Source organism: Nyctibius grandis, chromosome 5 (genome assembly GCF_013368605.1).
Source record: "Nyctibius grandis isolate bNycGra1 chromosome 5, bNycGra1.pri, whole genome shotgun sequence".
Taxonomy (NCBI): domain Eukaryota; kingdom Metazoa; phylum Chordata; class Aves; order Nyctibiiformes; family Nyctibiidae; genus Nyctibius; species Nyctibius grandis.
In genome coordinates this window covers 42167479-42187808 of record NC_090662.1, presented here as the reverse complement: position 1 = coordinate 42187808, position 20330 = coordinate 42167479, and the positions used below count along the sequence as shown (strand labels likewise).

Below are 20330 nucleotides of genomic sequence, written 5' to 3'. Positions count from 1 at the left end.
TCCTGTATAAAGTAAATAAAAAATGCAGGAATGCAGTTAATCTTTTGATGCCTTTTTAAACATATCACCTTTACTGAAAGGGTGCTCCTGCCTGTCACACCAAGCCCTCCCAGCTGGGCTGTGGAGCTTGGGCATCAGGTGCTGGTGTGCCAGGCAGTTAGATTCTGTGCAGTGTACGAAGTTGTAAACAACTTCAGAAACAGCAGTGCTGATGTGGAATGAGGGCTGGGTGTGCAAGATACTGTTTTTTTCAGTGTTTTCATTGTATCCATTTGAATCTTCTACCTTTTCTCCCCCTCTGAACAGCTGTGGATTGTTTACCCATCAGGAGTAAATAATTATCTGCTAATCCCTGCAGTGATACTTGGTTCTGATTCTGTCACTTACAGCAATGAGAACTAGAGACCCCTTGAGTTTTAAATTCCCTCCAAGCATGAAATCTGTGAGAAGCCAGTGGCCCAGCAGCTGAGTGAGGGCAGAAACAGCCTGCACACCCCTTCGCAGAATTAAAAAAATCTGTATGAAGTAGCAGAACTTCTAACAATCAAGTCATTGACGAAAAAGGAGCAGCAAGGGAGTAAATAAACAAATCTTTATTTAAAGCTTTTAAATGGAACATACTACTTAAGCTTCCTCAGAAAAGGAAAAACTGAAAAACCAAAAGGCAAACGCAATACACGTGAAAATTATTCTCATAAATGGATCTATGCTCTGTGCAATTTGAGTGGATAGTTGTATTTTAATGGTTACTGACTGTGGTAGTACGTGCAGCGAGTATCTAGAAGGTACGCGCCACGGCAAGTTCTTGAACGCGTGATCCTCTAGACGTAGTGGCAAAATTGCATAGTCATTTAAATTCACTACAAACCAGTCCGTGTAATAGTCGTTCAGCTACGCCTAGTCAGACATCAAAGACAGGCTCTGCTTTGGGAAAAGCGATTTGGGACTTCAGGTGTTAATGTAGTCATCATGTTGATGGCCATTCATTTAGGGCAAAAAGAACTGTCCTTCAAAAGTCAGGCAGTTAAGGTAAAGCAACATCTACTCAAAAGGGGAGACAACACCTTTTTAAGTATCACCAACAAGATTTACATGTAGAATATATACGTATATATACACACACACACACACAGAATAGAGGCATCACTTCAAGCTTTCAGCACAGCTGTGCTAAATAAAAAAAAGCACCCATTAGTTAAAAGCAACAATTTTTCACGTTCAGTGAGCACAATCCATTGTTAAAAGACACCTTAAGCCCAGGTTTGGGGGGATTTTTTGGTTTTTGCTTTACATCACTTGTGCAACCTTCAAATGACAAGTAACCCAAGGCTCAGGTATGGATAAGCTGGAAAAGGTCAGTCAGTCGGGCAGGTGGATGCCCCAGAACTGACACTCGCCTGCCAGCCAGGAGAGGTGATGCTCTAACCAAGTGCTGGCCTACGGGACCTGGACGTACAATAATGCAGGGGGGCGCACTGAGAGTACAAACATGCTACATAATACATTTCAGTAAGTACATGGGTGACCCTACGGACACGCGGAGCCTGCACCCACCCACTGGCACTGTGACCGGGTATGAGCGCTGCCCTCCCTGCCCTGCCCCGAGTCCCCTACGTGTGCACACGTTCAACGCTCTGTCCCACAGGGAAGCACCACAACAGCAAAAGTCCCTTTTCAGGCTGAGTGTTGCACAAGAACATGTCACATCTTCCTGGGATAACTGCTGCCCCACCGTACATGTGGCAAGTCAAGAGGCTGAAAAAATTCAACTGCTTCAAAATGAGAAGCTCTTACTTCTGAAGTTACACCCTAACACATCAGCAGCTTTAGATTAAGATGGGGAAGAAAAGTTCTTCACCCCTATATTAATCCTATTTATTCATTTCAGATTATTCAGTTTCATTACACTTATAATAATTTTCTAATCTCTCTTTTGTAAGAACACAATTTTCTGAAACCATTATTCTTGTTGACAGTTTGTCTAAGAATGAGGAATTGTTTTTCCCTCGTGTTGGTCATTAAGCCTTGCCCTTGTCTTCATATCCACACAGACAGACACTCCCGAGACAGCGACATTTAAAGAAATTTAGAGCTAACAGAAATCAGTGATAAAACTGTACCACACTGTTAGAATAAATGTAACGCTTCCCATCAATTAAAATTCTGTAGCACTTTTACCCTTTCCCAATCAACCTGGGAACTGAAGTGGCAGCCAGAGCTCCCTGCACAGTGCGGCACAGCACGCATTTCTTCCAGTGTGCTCATTAGTAACACTAAAACAGCATTCAAGGGGTGCTGCTCAACAAAAAGCATCATCTTCGCAGCGTGGATGCTCAATATAATCAGCAATCCAGCTCCTTCTGTTTCAGCTGTGCAAGTTTTTTGAAGGACAAAAGCAGCAAACTTCATACAACATTTCTAGCCTTTTTGAGACGGGTCAGACACTCCAACAAAGCAATTCTGCCATCTGCCTTAAGTACTTCACTTTGCACTTCGCCTCCTTGGGTCAAGAGTTGAATTTCAATAGTAATAAACAGTTACAGAGTGAAGAAGTCGTATTTAATCAAAAAGTGGGTTTATTGTACTTTATAAAAAAAATAATAAAAGTGAGTTCTTGTATCATTTGTACATAACTATTGTCTACCTGAAGTGCACAAAGGAACAGACTAAAGACAATTACTGAAAACGGTGAACTGTCACATTCTGTCAGCATCTGGCCATCCCTTCAACTTTTCTGTCACATGTTCAAAGGCAAAGGCAATTACCACCCGTTGCAAATTCACTCGCACCACCTCACCGCATCGTCCAGCCCACCACCTCCGATGTTACCAGCACAACTAAGCAGGCAGGCAGCTTCTGGGCTGTACTCGGAGATGCAACAGTATTCCAAAGGAAAACAAACACCACCAAAACATTTTCACTCTGCTAATGTTGCACCAGCCTCCATCTCTACCTAATAAGTGTTGTTCAGGTTCAACGCAGAAGTTGTTTGAAGGGAAGGAAAAAAAGAGAACAAAGCTGTAATTCTTCCGATGCCCCTCTTAATCTGAATATAATCTCATGTTTCTCTTTATTTTAATGCTACAATTTCTTAAATATTTTTCTTGTGACTGTGATTTACTAAGTATGCATATTTATGTATCTACACACGTACCAACATACTAATTCAATAAATTAAAGCTCAAAACACTAACTGTAAGCACAATAATATTTACAAACTGCAATAAATAAAAATGTGTACGATATTAAATAAGGATCTCAAAGACCTCCCCAAGTAAGAACAATTGTCAACTTTTGTGCCAAAATTTTGCTGACTTTTGTGCCTCTACCCGAGGCCAGAAACATGTTTACAGGCCGGAACGCAGAGGGTGATACACACCAGGCTGGTCACCGCTCACCCCACACGCACTGAGCGTGGGTCAGGGTCACGGTGCCAAGGCAGAGCTGAAGATTTAAGCCTTTTGCACTGAAGACCCGGCCCGGCCCAGGGCTGGGCTGCAGCGCTGTGGTCACAGCATCAGCACAGCCCCCCCCAAGCCCCAGGCACCACTTGCCTGCCGGCGAATCCTAGAGGGACTGGAATAGACACCAATACTCACCGCTCCCTTATGTGTAAGGCATGCTTTAGGGGGGAAAAAGCCCCAAACCAACCAAACCTTAAAGCTTTACTAGAAGTTATTAAGAACACTATGAAGCCAGAAAATACAATTCAAAACAAAGATTCACTCTGACACAGTAGTTTGGCCATAGATTGAGAAATCAAAATTACTCATTTCCTCACACTGTACGGAGCAGAGGGTATTTCCAGGGCTGTCCTCCACAGCAGAAGACATGCCAGGGAAGTATAATCTTAGATCACAAAAAGGAAAATTCATTATGCTCTACGCTTGCAGTTTATCTTTTGCCAAAGCAGAAAGCATTAGTGGGAGCTGAAATTGTTTTTGAAGGAAAATCCTAAAGCTGAGTGAGTGTGGAGAGCGAGGATCATCACTCTGACCATATCTGCCTTTTTGAGAGCTGAAGTATTTTTTTTTTTAAATATGGAGATCACTTAAGGGGACAGATTGGAAGGGAACGCCAAGAGCGGGATGGTGCAATCTGTCCCAGCAGGAATTAGGTAAGAACAGCTGCTCCCCAAGAACTGCAGTTACCCAGCCATCACAGTGACTGCAGGGAAGGGATCACACTGAGAATGTGTAAGGCACAGGGCACAACGTAATGGGGGAAGCTTCTTAAGTACAGTCCCCATGTTATCAATGCTTCTCCTGAATATACACGTCTACAGCCCTCTCTAAGCTGCAGATTCCCGACCGCGATACGACCATGGTTTGGTTCTGACCTGCAGGTGCAATGGAAGAGCTTCTGCAAGCTTCACTGCACTCAAGGTTATGAAATTAAAGAAAACTAAATAGGAAGCAGTGTGAGTTAAGGCAGGCAGCCATCGATTACAAGCATCCCTACTTGGAAAATTTAAATATCTGCCCAAAGGACTTCTCTATCTTGGGCTGAAGGACTATTAAATCCCATGAAACCCATTAAAGGTTTCTGCGGACCAAAGAACTTCAAGAACTTCGAGCTACCTGCTGTTGCTTTACAAACTGCAAGAGGGAAGAAATTTTCAAGTAAGAATTTGAAGGAACATATACAACTGGGGGTTGCACTTTGTTGAGTTAAAATAAATTATGATAAAACTTCAGATAGACCAGTATCTTTTCATAGCTTTTTGTCAAAAATCAGCTCAAATGTATGAACAAAACATGACTGATCCCAGTAACTCAGTCGTTACCCATAAAGATATTTCTTTGCAGGCAAGTAACAACCAAGGCTTTACCAAGTCTCTCCTGGACAGCTTTGTGTCCTTTTCCTGGGTACTTCCTTGCCTTCCAGGCATTTGCAGCCCTGGTTTACAAGACACTTTATATTAGAGTAACTATTTCAGCTCCGACATGAAGGTAATTATAGCAGTAACAGTCTCTGCACTAGCACACAGGCATCACCAGTTTTGTACTGGTGGTGTTAAGGAAGCTGTTCAGCCTTGGGATGGTAACACAGCACAATTCCTGCATTTAGGGTTCATCTCCATTCTTGGCGCTCCCCTGATGCTGAAACTACTTATTTGCCATTCTCTATTGGGCAGATGATCAGCAACTACCTGTAAAATTAAAAGGTGCTAAAAACATACATTTCCTCTTGTAACCTATTTTTCCAAAGGAATAAATACAACTCACTGGTACAGAAACTCTCCATCTGAAAAACAGCTCAGATGAGTAACCTAACTATACCCTGAAGATATCTGAGCTTGCAAAAATATACTCACGCTACCTACTCTGAACACACCACAGAGCTGGTCAGTTAGTAGACTCTTGAATAAAGGAACTGGTAAGTTTCACAAAGTTTTTGACAAAGTACAGCGAGGAGACAAGAGCTACAAGCAGTAAAAGACAGGTTCAACAAGACCAATTTTCAGTTGGCCAAACACACTGCAACAGATTTTCAGAATTCTTGTGATACAAACAGGGTAAGGTGGAAAGACTACTGAACTTAAAGAATGTCTACGCAAACTAGAACTACAAAGCTTGTTTGTTTCTGCAGATGGAGGTGGACTTTTTTTTCTTACTATTTTTATTCAAGCGAATGCAGTGATCAAGCTGCATGCTATACTGCTGAAGTCAAAAACAAGTGCAGAAAAAGAATACAATTGTCCCCTGATATTGCCTGACCTGACACTACACAGCATCTCCTTCATTTATCTTGCTTGTTCACGTCTTTTCTCACGCTGCTAAAACAATGATCAGTGTAGTACAGACCTCCCAACCCACAAAGCATTTTCAAAGCCAGTTTCTCAGGACCTTTAAGAGATACCTGTAAGACTGAACTTGGACTACTGACTTCTCAGGACACATACAGCCCTGAAGGTTACAACGCACACTATAAAAATAAAAGACACAAAATACCTTTTTCTATTTCCAAAACCTTAAATGAGTTTGTTTCATCTTCCCCCACTTCCAGGTAAGATCTCCCCCATAATTTGATTACTTGGAGGAATTTAAGCTTTGGGAATGAGGGAGACAAGATTCTATTTATTTATTTTATTGACTTTTCAGAGGGTTCTGATTGAGCCTGGTATCTTCACCGGGCAACAGATACTGGAATCTGGAGAATCTTCTAGCTTCTTTAAGAGGAGGAACTCACACGAACAAACTCTTCAACCTGCCTCTCCTCTCATCATCACTGAATTTGGGTTTTTAATCTGTGTATTTAATCCAGTAAAACAAATGTCACTAACTTGTATGGAACAAAAAGCACTTGGAGAGGCAGGTAGTTTACAGGAATTGCTTATTTCTATTGAGAGGGATTTAAAATCTTCAAGTTGACTTACGAGTATTAGGCTAACCTCTTAACTCCAGGGCATTTATTTTAGCAATTACTTTTCATACCAAATGTAAAGAGACCCAAAATATTCATTTTCCCAGACGCATACAAAAATAATTTCTTACTCTCTTAAGCAGTTTATGAAGTTCCTTCTGCTGCTTTCCAGCCAATATCCATCTAACTAAAGTAAGTTAGTACAATCATTTGTATGGGCTGTCTGCACACCGGACAGGGCTTGTTCCTCTTCTTAAGTTTTCTTGCGCACGTAAAACATGACATGAGGTGTCCCGTTTTGCCATGTACTATGCAGCCATTTTTAGGTCTGCTCTGACATATGACACAGGGCTCTATGCTGGTAACAGGCAGACTGGATTCCACGCTTTCCTCTTTCTCTTGCATTTCTCTCTTCTCAGGTTCCTTATAGTCCTCCTGACTGCTACAAAACACGCTGCTCGATGTTGATGGCTGGGAATAATCTTCACTTTCCTGGGACTCTGAAATTTGTACTGCTTTATCCTCATTCTCCTCTGCAGCTGGTTCTTTATCTTCAGTCATTTTCACTTTCTTGCAGTCGGGAACATCAAAACCTTCTTCAGACTCTACAGGGAAGGAACTTTCTACTTTGCTCTTTTCCAATTTATCACTCTTTTCATCTGGAAGCCAGTCCTCACGAAGGGCCCAGCATCTGTGGCAATGTCGTGGAAGCGGAGGATTCATTTCGCTACATTCGGGACACTTCCAATAATCCTTTAGTGAATTAAAGGTTTGAACAGCTTAAGCTACTTGGAATCCTTACAACCAAAGTATCCAAGATTATAAATTATTTATTACTGCCAAAATAACAGTTCTCTTGAGCTATCTACTTGTTTATAATTTAAAAATTCCGTTCAGTGTTTGGCCACATTTTATGGTTCTAGATTAAAATAGTATTGATTCTAAAACAACTCTCTGATTTTCTTTCTTTTTGCAGTAGATTTGTGAAATAGAGGCAGAATGATTTATTATTTCTTATGCAGAACTGAAGAAACCAGACCACAAAAATCTTCACAGAACCTCATGAAAACCTTCTTTCTGATAAAATGGTCACAGTTCCCATTATTTTCCACAACAGACTTCTGAAATGGAAACGATTCAAGACTGAAGGGACATTTAACCTGTGGGATGCCAAGCTGTTGGTGTGCAAAACGGCCGGCTGAGGGCACTCTGACACAGGAGTATTACAGAGTAGAGAACATCGGCCATTTAAAAAAAAAAAAAAAAAGGGGGGCTGCACCACTGTCTCAGAGGTTACTCCGTAGCTATGCTGAAAATGAGCTGCTATCTCATTAAAAATACTCTTCATTTTTAAGGAGAAATACTTTTCTTGGAAATAATATATGCCATAGGGGGAACAAAACAAAAAACAAACCAGAACTTATTTAGAAGATTCAAAGCACTTTTTGTTTGAGTCCTGAATAACATCGGTGACATCAAAAGCTTAAAAGACCAATTTTAATTCCTAAAAATAACGTACAGACATATTTTTCCACACATAAGCAGTGCTATGTTTTTAGATGGTGGCTAGCCCTGTGTTTTACACATAGTAAAGTCCCTCAGTCCTACAGACCACCAAGGGACTGGAACACTTCAGACAGTTTTGGACTACAGGTTTATTCAAGCTTCAACTGTGAAAAGCAAATATAAATAAAAAGATACACTGCTTTTTCATTCAAGTGTGTACTTTTTTTCACGTATGTCCACATACTTTGCCTCAAACCCCTGAATTTCTTCCCACACTTCAAGAATGGTTTCACAGAATTTAGAAAAAGCCTCAAAATCTTTTAATTTTACAGTACTGTTCTGAAAACAGGTTTGCCTTCACATCTGTATGCCACAGATTCCAGCATTCAGGATGGATAATAAAACTAGATATTATGATTTATAGGAAAAGCTTTTTAAATATACATGCCTTAAAAGGGTTTTTTTTGCATTTTGTGCAAAAAGTTAGATATAGGCTCCAAATAATTTCCTTCCATTAAGTCAGCAAAACCCTAAGTTAGTGATTGTCTGGGTTTTTTTAATGGATTAGGAAGCCAACAAATGTTAAAAAAACAAACAAACAAAAAAACAAGGCTCCTGAACAATCCTTAATAAATAAAATAAAAAATTAATATAATCCTTAATAATAAAAAATAGTCTTGGCATCTTTAAGCATACAAGAAAAAGTCAATTTAATTCTTAAAAAAATCACTGGTAGCAATAGAACTCATCTATACTCCTTGATCTACTCTGTCAGTTCACCCAATTTACGATGCTTTGCCAAGTTTTACTCACAGCTAGAGAAATTTCTGGATCTTCATCAAATGAATCAGCATCACTATCTTCATCCTGGTAAATAGTCAGCTGATATACCTGGTTTCAATAAAAATAAGTATTGATGTAACTGGCTTTTGGCATTCAATTAAAAATCTGACAGATTTTTAATCTGATACTTTTTCTGATAGACTTTTCATCAAATGTAATGAGTAGGTAACCTCCAGAGGCCCCTTCCAACCTCAACCGTTCTGCAATTCTCAACACTGATGTTGGGAGCAGGGGCACACCTCAGTCCTTTCTTCATCCAAATCACCATCTTACCTCCAGGTGCAGCTCTGCAGCACTATAACCCAGTGTGCATCAGTACAGTCAGTCTCATTCAGCCTCTCAAGTATCACAATCACGTATGTCCCTGGTGAATTCTGCCTCTTGTACTTACCCAATCTTGCCATGAGCTGATTCACCTCTTTGAAGTAACAGAAAACTAACCCAGAAAAAAAAAATAATTTCCCACTTCATTCCTGACGTTCCAGATACCTACATCGCTTGAAAGTTATGGTAATTACAATCTTACTGTCTTCTTGCCTCCTAATGAAAATGTCTAAAATTGTTTCAGAATCTCTATGAAACATTTATATGCATGGAGGCAAGTGATTCAAAAACAGCCCTTTGCAAAGAGTTACTAGGAAAGTTTTCATTCAGTATCAAAAGTGTTGTCAAAGCTCAACGCATACTTTATAATTAAAAATGTAGAGATCCACTCAAGTACACGTGCTGCCATCGACTCCCAACAGCTAGTAAGTGAAGTTAAGCAGATAGACTTTTCTACACTGTCAAGAGTCTGTTTCAGAGCCTGCGGAAAGCCTTAGCACCGTTCCAGTTACTGCCTGGTGGGTGTATAACGGTGATCCAACTGCACAGGCATGTAATTTGATTTAATGAATGACTGGGTGCAGTTTGACATAGCACATGCAGTCCTGAAATAAACCTGAACAGTTACTACTTCTTGTTGGCATCTCAACATGAAGTATTCCTGTAAGTTTCCACCTCCCTCTCACCCCACCCAGTCAAAAAAAACCCAAACAAAACAAATATGTACCTCATCATCTTCATCTGTGAGCTCCTGTCCTTCTTCATTATGGCTATAATCTTCTGAATAAATAGACTCAACTTCAAACTCTACACTGAACTGGTCTGAAACAGAACTGTGGTCAAACCAATCGGAGTTTTCGCTTAATGAACTGGCATCAAGATCCTGAAAACAAGAGAAAGAAAGTACACATTCAACCTCACCAGTCCATATCCATAACCTTTACTGTTAAGATAGCTTGTAAGATAAAAGCGAACTACTCAGTTTCATTAGCTATTGAAGAAATGAGACCAGCTGCTGTTAGAACATCTTTCATCAGACAAACAAATTATAGGTAGGTAGAAATAAAGCTAGATCTGAAAGCCTTTTGACAGATCTGTAATAAGAGGCTGCAGTCAACCTACAGCCAGCTTGAAGACTGCAGCTACTATTTCACAAAGGCTCTCCTAAAAAGTGAAAGAACAGATGCAAGAAGATGCTGCCTTTTGGCTGCGTATCATTAAATTCTCTATTCTCATCAACTTTGTCAACCTTAATTTGAGACAGTGGCTGAACAACAATAAAATAGCAAGAGTGAAGATACAGTATTAGTTCTGTCAATTCAGAATACAGTATATGAATAGGAATACTGTTAGTTTAGCTCTTCATGACTCAACCTAACCACAGATAATTTACTTCAGTCTTTGCTGAAAACAACAATAAAAACCAGTAACACCTTGGAAAATGAATACAGCGTATCACCAGGGCACTACTATGTACAGTTACCGAAGTTGTACCAGAACTATTCTGAATTATGGAATGTCTGTGACTACTTTTCTTCTCTTAGCATTCTTAGAAACACTTATTTTAAAATACAAAAATATATCTGGCATTTTTTCAATACTGTGCCAAGCAGTAAGAATCTGTTTTTAAAAGGATATTCAAAGTTAATATTTAAAAAAATTTCACTTCAGCTTTGTCAGCAGATCTATGAAAGACCCCACTCCACCCACACACTGACTTTTCTTTCAGACGCTTTTCTTTCCCCAGACACCACTGAAGGCACTGCTGCTTTTAATTAAGAACATGATGTTTTAAGACATATATTTGCACTTGTGGCATCTGCAAAATTTCTAGCACAAAAATAGGTATTTTGACTTACAGGAATGGAAAGAGAATCTGTTGAATCACTGCTATTGCTTCTTTCACGGCACAGACCACTGACTACACACCATGAGAGACTTTCATCAAATGTCAACGAAATGCTGTCTGACTTGTGTCGTTTTCTTCTGTCACTATGGAGATCATCTGAAGAATTTTCTTCTGGGCACATTCAAGAATTTTTATTACTCAAAAAACATCTATGCAATGTACAGTTTTGAATATTCTTAACAGAAGCTTAAAATGTAATTTACTTATATAGGAATTTAAGAAAAATAAAGTCACTCAGGATTATTTTATAGGGAAAAAAGTAAAGGCACCAAAAACTTATTTAAAAAAGACACAGTAACACTGAGAAACATGAAAAATATGAAATATTCCTGAAACCAGTATTGCAGGGGCTGGCTTTCCCCACTTGTCCCATTGGTACAGCTTGCAAATGGCAGTCTCCACATGCAGGAAATAATAATTGCAAATTTGGAAGCATTTTTACTCCACTTCACACATGACACGCTAAACCCCTCCTAATTTTAAGAAATACAGTTAGGATCTTAATTGTCCTGGCTCCCTCTACAGTCAGTAGACAGAAAGGCACTTTCAGAGGGCTTCTGAGTCCATCCCAGAATTTGCAGGGAGACGAAGCAAGTAGCTCCCAGGTCACACGCATATGAAGGACCTCATGCTAAGCAAGGTAAGTTCAGGTTCAAGTTTCAGACACCTCAATAAATTTATCAGTTAATAGTTGCACTATATGTAATTGTATTTACTCAACACGTTTGTTACAAAAACCATTTTGACTTTCATCACACACTAGGAAGAAAATCTTCAAGGCATACTACGTATGAACTCTAAAAGCATTGCTTTAAGCTGTGCTTATTAAATATGCTTGGTTTGAAGGCAAAAAGACAATGCTTTTTAAATACATCATGTTTTGAAACAACCACCTACAGCAGCATAAGGAGTAGGGGGAACAGCATTTTAGGGGCAGGTAAGTCAAAATTCAGCTCCGCTGACTTTTAGTGTTTAGTAAGAAACAATTTTATTTAAAAAGGTGTTGCAAAGTCAGTATGTAAGTGCAGTGGAGTGAAAACCCCCAAGAGGCCTGACAAATTGGTTCAACAGACCTTGGTGAGAGCCTGCTGCCCCCCTACAGGTGCCTTCTGCACCCACCCTCTATTGCCCAGCTCCTCCCTTGCCTTGCAAAACACACCCTGACAATCCACGAGTCTTCAAGTCTTGAATCTTGCATTGTAAAAGAAAAGAGAACAAAACACTTGTACATACTTTGAGACTTCTCTTACTTTCCCTTGGTGCTTCTTGGCTCAGCCCCTCTCTTTTCTTTTTCCGCCCTGAGAGCCCCACCAAATTTGGTGCCCCCAGGCCCAAGGGTTGCTCCTGTCCATCGTTGTCCTCATTTAGTTGTCATGGCTCCATGCTGTACTGATACTGTATCACCACAAGGTTTCTATACACTATATAAACGGCTCCAAAGGAGCCGCTACCATCCCAATTTAACAAGAATAGTGGTTTAAAAGGAAGATTTCCTATAAATTAGAAAAAAAGTGTATATAAAAACACTATATTAAAAGAACTTTTAAGGTTGTAACAAACTAATAAATGGATGCAAAGACAAGAGTTAATAATCAAACCTACAATAAGTAAGCACAACACAGGACCTTATGTGCTCTGGGTCATGCCTAAATATTACAGGTTGTGATGTTTAACTGAGACTTTCCATCCTTTCACCAGTTTCTGTTACAACATTAAAGCGTTCTTTTAATTTAGTGCAAACCGCTCAGCAATGCAGCACAGTTTTTGGGCTGACTAACATAACAGTGGCCTATGATGAGCACAAAAAAATACTACACAAAAGCTGAGGAACTGAAAAATGTTCCTCAGCAACTGAAGAAAAGGAAGTTCTATGCAGCGACAGAAGGTTATCACTGCCCAGGTAGTTACAACCACCAAGTCATGAGGTAACAGAAGTAAGTGATGGAACAAACTACTGCGAGAAATTCCACAGAATAGTATTTAAGTAGAACTGCAGAGAACACTTCAACTGAGAAATTTAAAGTTACTCCAGTTTATGCTGACCAGCTTGTTATTTGCTAATTATCGGAAGAAACATTCCACATTTTGAAAATTTATTTGCCAGTGATTATTGAATAACCACAGTAAAGAGAAAGAGGAGATAAATGCGATGCTTAAGTCACCAGACTTTTTAAGAAGTGCTTAAGGAATGGTCAAGTACCTAAATATATTCAAAATCATCCCATGTTACTACCAGACCTTTGGCGTCTTTGCCACCAACTGAAATCCAACAAAAACTGTTTTTAGAGAGCAAACAAAATGTAAAATTTTGTGGCTGTCTACAGAGGGAACTGAAATCAATTTGACTACATCAGTCTATTACAAACAGAAGTGTTCTCATCATGTTATCACACAGCATCATATGTTGTAACACAGCTGATTAAGTCCTGCCGATGGGAACAAGTTTAACAGGTCTGTGGAACAAGTTATTCCATCATCAGTTCTAGAGATCCAAACTGTAACATGACACTGGAGTAATGCAACGAATCCGTGTATTTCTTCCAGACTGAACATTTTGTTTTAAATAAGCAGACAAACATGAACAGTATTTGTCAGCATCTTTCAAAGTCAGTAAGGCAACAGAATGTACTTTTTTTTTTCCTAAGTGGCCATGCTACCGAAAGCCCTGCATCATAAATCTGCACATACCAGATTCACTGTGTGTTCTCCTCCTAGAAGATACAGTTGGTCGGGAACTCACGTTTGATGAAGTCTGCTTCTCCTCTAATTCTTGCACAGATTCCTAGTTAACAGAAATACTCAGTAAGCCTAAGCATGAATATGAAGTAAAACGCTAGAATCAACTAATTGCTTCTAAACCATTGACACTATCATGCAAAACCGAACACAATTTACATGCCAGAACATTTATTTAAAAAACAAAACACCACCTTTAGAACATTTTCTTCTTCAAGCTGAAATCTGGCATCATTCTCAGGTGTGTCAGCAAGCGTAGAATCTGAAACCAAAACAAAAAAAAGTGTAATACAGCACAGCAGAAAAAGTCAATTTCAGGCTCAAAAACATTAGAGTAAAGGCAAGGGAGAGAAGTTAACTGCCTATAGCGTTTACAAAGTAAATTCTAAAGAGAACTTACAATCCAGACATTTTGCAACAATGGAAAAACCACCCCGTTCCATTGCTTTTCAGGTGTGTGCAGCACTTTCCCTGTAAGATTACTGAAGCAGGAAGGTGGGGACAAAGAAGAAATCTCGAGTGCAAAGTAGCTCAGAATTTTATTACAAATGCCTTCAAATGAAGGCATTAGCTAGGATTCTGCAGATAGGAAAGAATATAGGCAGGAAATATTTTACACTTCTTCCTCTCCAAAGCATATTTTACTACCATCTTATGGCAACACTGAATTTAAAAGACATTAAATAGAACAAAAATTAACTGTTGTTAATTACATACACTTATTAGCAGACAGACCCTAAATTAATACATTATCTTTCAAGAAAAGAAATTGAAAGGTAATTTAAGTTGCAAGCATAACAATGTTACCGGAAAATAGTAACCAAGAAAACTCTCTAAACCAAATGATAGTTTAGAAAGCCGACACTGGTTTATTGTAGCGCTGGGTGCATGGGGGAATCTCTCCTCCTAGCATGCACACCTAGGAACAGAAGCTTGCTCATTATATACATCACAAATATGAATATTCATATAATTCCAAGAAAAGCCCACCTATTCCAAGAAACTTATGCATATGCTAATACATTATGTAATGCGTTACGTAATGTCTTTACACATGCGTACTAAACTGGAGGACGGGGTCTTGGGTGGTCTCTGGGGGTCTCTGGTGGTCGCAATCCCCCTTAATTGCGCTTCTGCGCAAGCGTGGTCGAGGCTGCCTTCTTTACAAGTACATGTGTTCTCAAGAAGAAGATATCATTTTGAACTTATCTCTCCTCTGACACAAGAGTTTATGAATCAAGTTAATTTAGACATCACAAAGTTGTTCTTCACAGTTTTGTTTTGTCTTTTGGCCCTTTTATAATTAGCAGAGACCTTTGTTTTTCTAAGACTAAGCGTAAACAGCATGAATCATTGTATACTAGAACCTTGTTATCAATCCCATAAGCAGTCTCTATCTACAAAACATGTAGTTTGCTTCAGAACCTATTGTTATTCTCTATTATTCTAGCTAAAAGGAAAATTACTGACAGGAAAGCTAGTTCTGTGTAAAGGTAACACAGAGCAGGCCTACTCTTGCTAAACCGTTGCTGAACTGAACCGTCTGGTATCAACAATAAGGGATAACAAAGAGACCATGTTTCCCATCTTCAGCAGTTGAACAATTGCCTTTAGTAAGAATCAGAAACAAAGGGTGTCTTAATATGGATCTAGAAGGCAATTTACAAAATGGCTTCCATTGTTTAACTTCAGGTTCACACCTTGTATTAGCCAAAAATTACAGCTATATTGAGCATTTTTATACTGCAGGGAAGATGACTGTATGTAACAATTCTCCATTTATGGAGTGGCTATTCACAAAGTCACCACAGATGTACTTTTTTAAGTACACAGACCTTTTAAAACAGGACTCAGTGTAGATGAGGGTGATCAGTTCTAAATGTACTCCACATTCAGTTTTGAAAATTAAAAAGGAACACTAATAGAAAGAATAAAAAAGCATTTGCCCTGAATTCATTGCTTGCATAACTTCAAGAAGCTAATTTTTTATATTAAAACTTTTCATGTTGTTGAGGGCTTTATCTCTAAGAAATACAAGCAAACGACTAATTTTTCAATTTAGTCCTCTTTGTGTTCAGCTCTGATTGTGCTTGTTCTGGTTTTAGTCCGACAAAATTACCCAAATGCTGTTCAGATTTTCTTTTTTTTCTCCTCCCCCAGAAAAAACAGTGTTTGCTTTGATCCACTATTTGTGATCGCTCTGGACAGTAGTGTGTAAAGCCAAACAGCTAATTATGGAGAGACTGATGTTATCTGATGACTACATGCAAGATGCACTAATGTAAGTTATATTTTCCTACTACTATTTCCCAAAAGAAAAGGTCCTCCCAAACTAGCTTACCTTGTTGGTTGACTGCTATCAGATTTCTGGAAATCATTGAATATAGCCTCCTTAGATGGGGATAAAGAAAGAGATGTTGCAAGTTAGCTACATGTAATTATAAAAGAGAGCTTACCATCTCTGAAGACGCAAAGAGTTAAAAAAGGCCATACGCATTACGTTCTCCATTATCTCACAACCAGACTCTCAGAAAAGAATCCCATTTTACCTGTGTTCTTTTACTGAAAAGCTTGTTACTCCAAACAAATCCCCCAGGAGATCATTTGCACAGTGTACAATATGTTGCTGTTTTTCATCATATAATTGTTTAGACATAATGTATTGTCCAAGATAGAATATTACCTGTAAAATAAATGACATACACAGACATTAAATACCCAGGTTCTGTTGTTTCAAGTTTAAGTAAGTAAGAGAAAACACCTTAAATGTTTAAGTAAGACGAATTAAGAGTTTAAGTAAGCAAACCCACATTAAATTCATTGGGATTTGCTCTTCTCACTTTGATTGCCTGAAACTCCCTTTGAGCCACAATTTTCATCTATCATTCCCCAAATACTTTTATTCAGATTTTTCGAAACCTGCTAAACACCACCTAACAAGTCAGCAGGAGAATAAAAACAATACCTTGTCTCAGTAACTTGTAGATAAGCTGTGAACTACACTGTCCCCCAACAAAAGAACAACCTATCTGTATTCACTGTAATCTTCCCTTAGAGATTAAAAGTTCTCACCTCCTTCATAGTAAAAGTGTCCTTTTCTGCACCAGCTAACTTCAACAACTTCAACAATAGTGGCTTTGGTTTAACCTGTGTGGGGAAGAAGAAAAACAGTATGCATCAATTATTCACTGAACAAAACACTATTTATACAGGTTGGCTTCCTCCTTCTGTATTAATCTGATATACAAATACACAACTACATTAAACCCTATCCACATCCAAATTTTTTACTTTGAAAAGTTAAACTGAAAAGAAAATAACACAAACCCAATCATACTAAACTTCTCATACACTGTACATCTTATCTCGTACCCCAATCTTTCATTGGTACATACAGATTCCTGGATTTGAGCTACAGGATTCATGTGGTAGTTCCAAGCACAGGGCTGCGTCCTGGGGAATTCAGCTTCGCTCCTTTAGTCATTACAGTGACTCCCACAAGGGAGGGAGGAAGGCAAACGGACCTTTATGACTGTTTATCAGGTCCAGAGTGCAAGTCACAAGCAAAACACTGGTCCACCTCTTCCCTAGTCTCTTCCTGTGACAGTTTCTGGGGCTGCGGTTTTGTATTTGCCAGCTGGGCTGCTTTGCCTCTGAAGACTTTTCTTAGCTGGGATAAGCACACCCTGTCCTTTCCATCGTATTGCAATCACTCCTACCCCCGCAATGGCCTCCCATCCCGCCCCTGTGCAAGCAGAGTTACATCTGCAGCCAGCCTATGACAATTTCTGAGGTAAAGGAGGGAAAAGTTTTTTAAAAAAAAATCACTTCCCCCCCTCTTTTTTTTTTTTTTCTCCTTCTGGCCAGAGCAGTGTCCTGATCCTGTTCACTACACTGTTCCACAAACAGCTGTGCCTGTACCAGTGCAGGAGATGAGAACAAGCTGCAGGGGCTGCCACAACTGCAAAGAAAATGCCTGTGGAGCCACTGACAGTTCCCAGTGCAGTATATTCTAGTATTGCCACTTTGACAATACCATAACCATTCTAAGAACAGGCTAATATTTAGCTATGCTAATATATTCCCTAAAATAAGAAAAAATATCAGAGAAAATAAACATTTTATAGGAAAGTGTGAATAAAAGATCATGAGACAAGGAATAGATGCTTAAGGGAAGGGGCGGGGGGGGAATTCCCTACAGTCCATTTCAATATCTGCTAAAACCAAAGTTAAGTTTTAGTGCATTAACAAGAGATTAGTTGCAAGAATCACACATAATGAAAACAATAAACAAGCTTGTGGACAACGTTGGATGTTTATTCACCCCTTCCTAAGTGCTTAATTATTTAGAGCATGCGGCATATATTACAGTTTCATAAAGGAAGCAAACAATAACTTATTAAACTACTACTGACAGCTGAGCATAGGAAGGCAAAGCACAGCTTCAGATCTCTGAATCCACAACTAGACTCATGGGTTCAGATCCTTTTACTCCCCAGTCCTCTCTCCCTGACTCCTCCAAGAGTGACGTTCTGCCACGCAGATCTGACAGCAGATGGTAGCATCACATTATGACGACTTAAAAAAAAGAAGAAACAAATGAAAAAAAAAATCAACTTTGAACAGTCTGCTGTTCTGTTACTTCACCTTTTTGAAGTTCTGCTATCAGTCTACACTTTTAAGCTTTACCCTTCTACAAAAAGCAATCCAGTTCCCCTGTCATTGTACACATGGCGCTTTTAACTCACATCTCAGGTATCACACAGCCTTCCATCCTCAGGAAAACTTACGTAGAAAGCCAGGACAGCAGAACTGTCACTGTATCATGGAAAGCCTGGACAGGCAAAGCCATAAACACAAAGACTCCTATTACAACTTGTTTATGAATTCCAATATAGAAAGTGTGAATGACAAATTCGAAAACCTTAAGTTGTGATGACAAGATTATTTCACAGTCTACGTTTTGCACAACAGAGATCTTCCACCACTCTTCAGTTATGAACTGTTAACAATTTCCATCACAAAATACTCAAAACCATGATCAAATCGGACCATAAGATCCTTTTTATTAAAAGAAAGCAACCTGACCATCAAAAGTCTCCAGGCAACAGTCTAGACCTAAACCATCACCCTCAACTCTCAACCATGAATGAGAAAGATTTGCTTCACAATTACAGGAACAAAGAGAGACCACCTTCACCGGATTTCCTGGCTTTAAGCATCGCTCGCTGAGCAAAGCGGCCCTTCTGAATTAGCAGATAAAAACTCTGCAAAAAGCACGAACAACTCGCGCGTCCAACAGAGCTACTGACCAGCGCCTCTTGCTCCGAAGCGGTGACAGGAGAGGCATCCGTAAGAGAGGACATCTTGGTATTGCACATTTGCCTGCAATTAAGGGGAGCACAACCTCAAAACGCGTAACGCAGCCACACAGCCCGGGTTCCCCCCGCACAGAGACACCCCGGGGGTGCAGCCGCCACCCCGGCGGTGCCCACTCACCTCGGTGCCCTCGTCCGACCCACACGCCGGGCTCCGACGGCGGGTATGTGGGCCGAGTCGGACCGGGCTGGGCTGGGCCTTATATAGCGCTGCCAAGAGGAGGCAAGTCGGGGCTTAGCTCCTCCGCCGGCCGCGGCCCGACATGCCTGAGCATGACCGGGAGCGGCGGCGCTGCCGAGCCACCGCGGGGGGCGGGAGGGGGCCGACGCTGACGCTGACTCACCGCGCCCGCCAGAAGCGGGGGGGGGAGGCGGCGGCGTGGCGAAACAGCCCTGTCTCCGTACCCCCTCCCCGCATCCCCCGGCGTCGCTCCCCCCGCGGGGGTGAAGCCGCTGCGCTCGCCTCAGCGCCGCGCCGAGCGAGCGCCCCCGCCGCGCTTCGGCCGCCCCTCCCCCAGCACCGAGGCCGCCGCGCGCGAAAAGCGGGCCCCGAGCCACCCCCGAGCCCCCGAGCCCGAGCCAGCCGGCATCCCCACGCACCACCAGCCGCGCCCGCTCCGCTGCCCGGCCCGCGGCGGGCGGACGACCCGTGGTGGGGGCCTACCACGCCGCAGCGCCGTCCGCGCCCAACGCCGCCATTTTGGCCGCCGCGCCGCGCGGGCCCATGGTCTCCCCAGCGCCCCCTAACGGGCTCGGGGCAGGGGTGGCGGCGGGCGCGGGGCTGGGGCGGCGGATGTGGCAGGAGCGGCAGCGGGCCGTGCTGGGTGCCCGCCCGTCCCCGGGGCGTCACGGAGTGCAGGGACAGAGCCCGGGCCCGCGGCGTCGGGCGGAGCAGCAGAGCGGTGCCCGGGCTGAGGGACAAACAGGGCTGAGGCCTGGCAGCAGCTGGCGCTGTGAGACCCGCGCCGAGAGGCGGCGGGAGGCTCGGCCTGTACTTTGCCGGAGGGTTTTTCTTTTGTCGTCTGCATCCGTGCTCTTCTTGTCCATCGTCCCTTTTATCCCCTCTGGACTGTGTTTACGGCCACTCCACGAAAACCGCCTGGTTGTGGTAAACAAAATGTGTTGTGGTTTGTAGACGTGAAGCATTGAGACAGAGCTGGGAGAGCAGGGCTTGTTGCTAACAGCGAGCCTGAAGGAGTATGAATGTTCCCATCAGAGCCTCACTTCTACTAAAAATTTTTTAAAATCTCGTTTGCAGGCAGACATTG

General features: G+C 41.3%; 1 protein-coding gene across 6 annotated transcripts; it reads right to left on the bottom strand.

Moving 5' to 3' along the window:
- Positions 1-574: 574 nt before the first annotated feature.
- On the bottom strand, positions 575-19768 carry MDM2 (MDM2 proto-oncogene). 6 transcript variants are annotated; one of them, XM_068400674.1, is made up of 12 exons: positions 19663-19768; positions 19184-19272; positions 18997-19069; positions 16757-16831; positions 16234-16367; positions 16026-16075; positions 13879-13946; positions 13637-13730; positions 10899-11059; positions 9767-9922; positions 8686-8763; positions 575-7119 (listed from the first exon to the last, which is right to left on the bottom strand). In XM_068400674.1, the coding sequence occupies exons 3-12, from the start codon at positions 19063-19065 to the stop codon at positions 6550-6552; spliced, it is 1455 nt and encodes a 484-aa protein (XP_068256775.1). In that variant the 5' UTR covers positions 19066-19069; positions 19184-19272; positions 19663-19768; the 3' UTR covers positions 575-6549. The 6 variants fall into 6 exon arrangements, with proteins under 6 accessions (XP_068256775.1, XP_068256780.1, XP_068256777.1 ...); XM_068400679.1 differs by having other exon boundaries at positions 10899-11056; XM_068400676.1 differs by having other exon boundaries at positions 19727-19753.
- Positions 19769-20330: the final 562 nt, after the last annotated feature.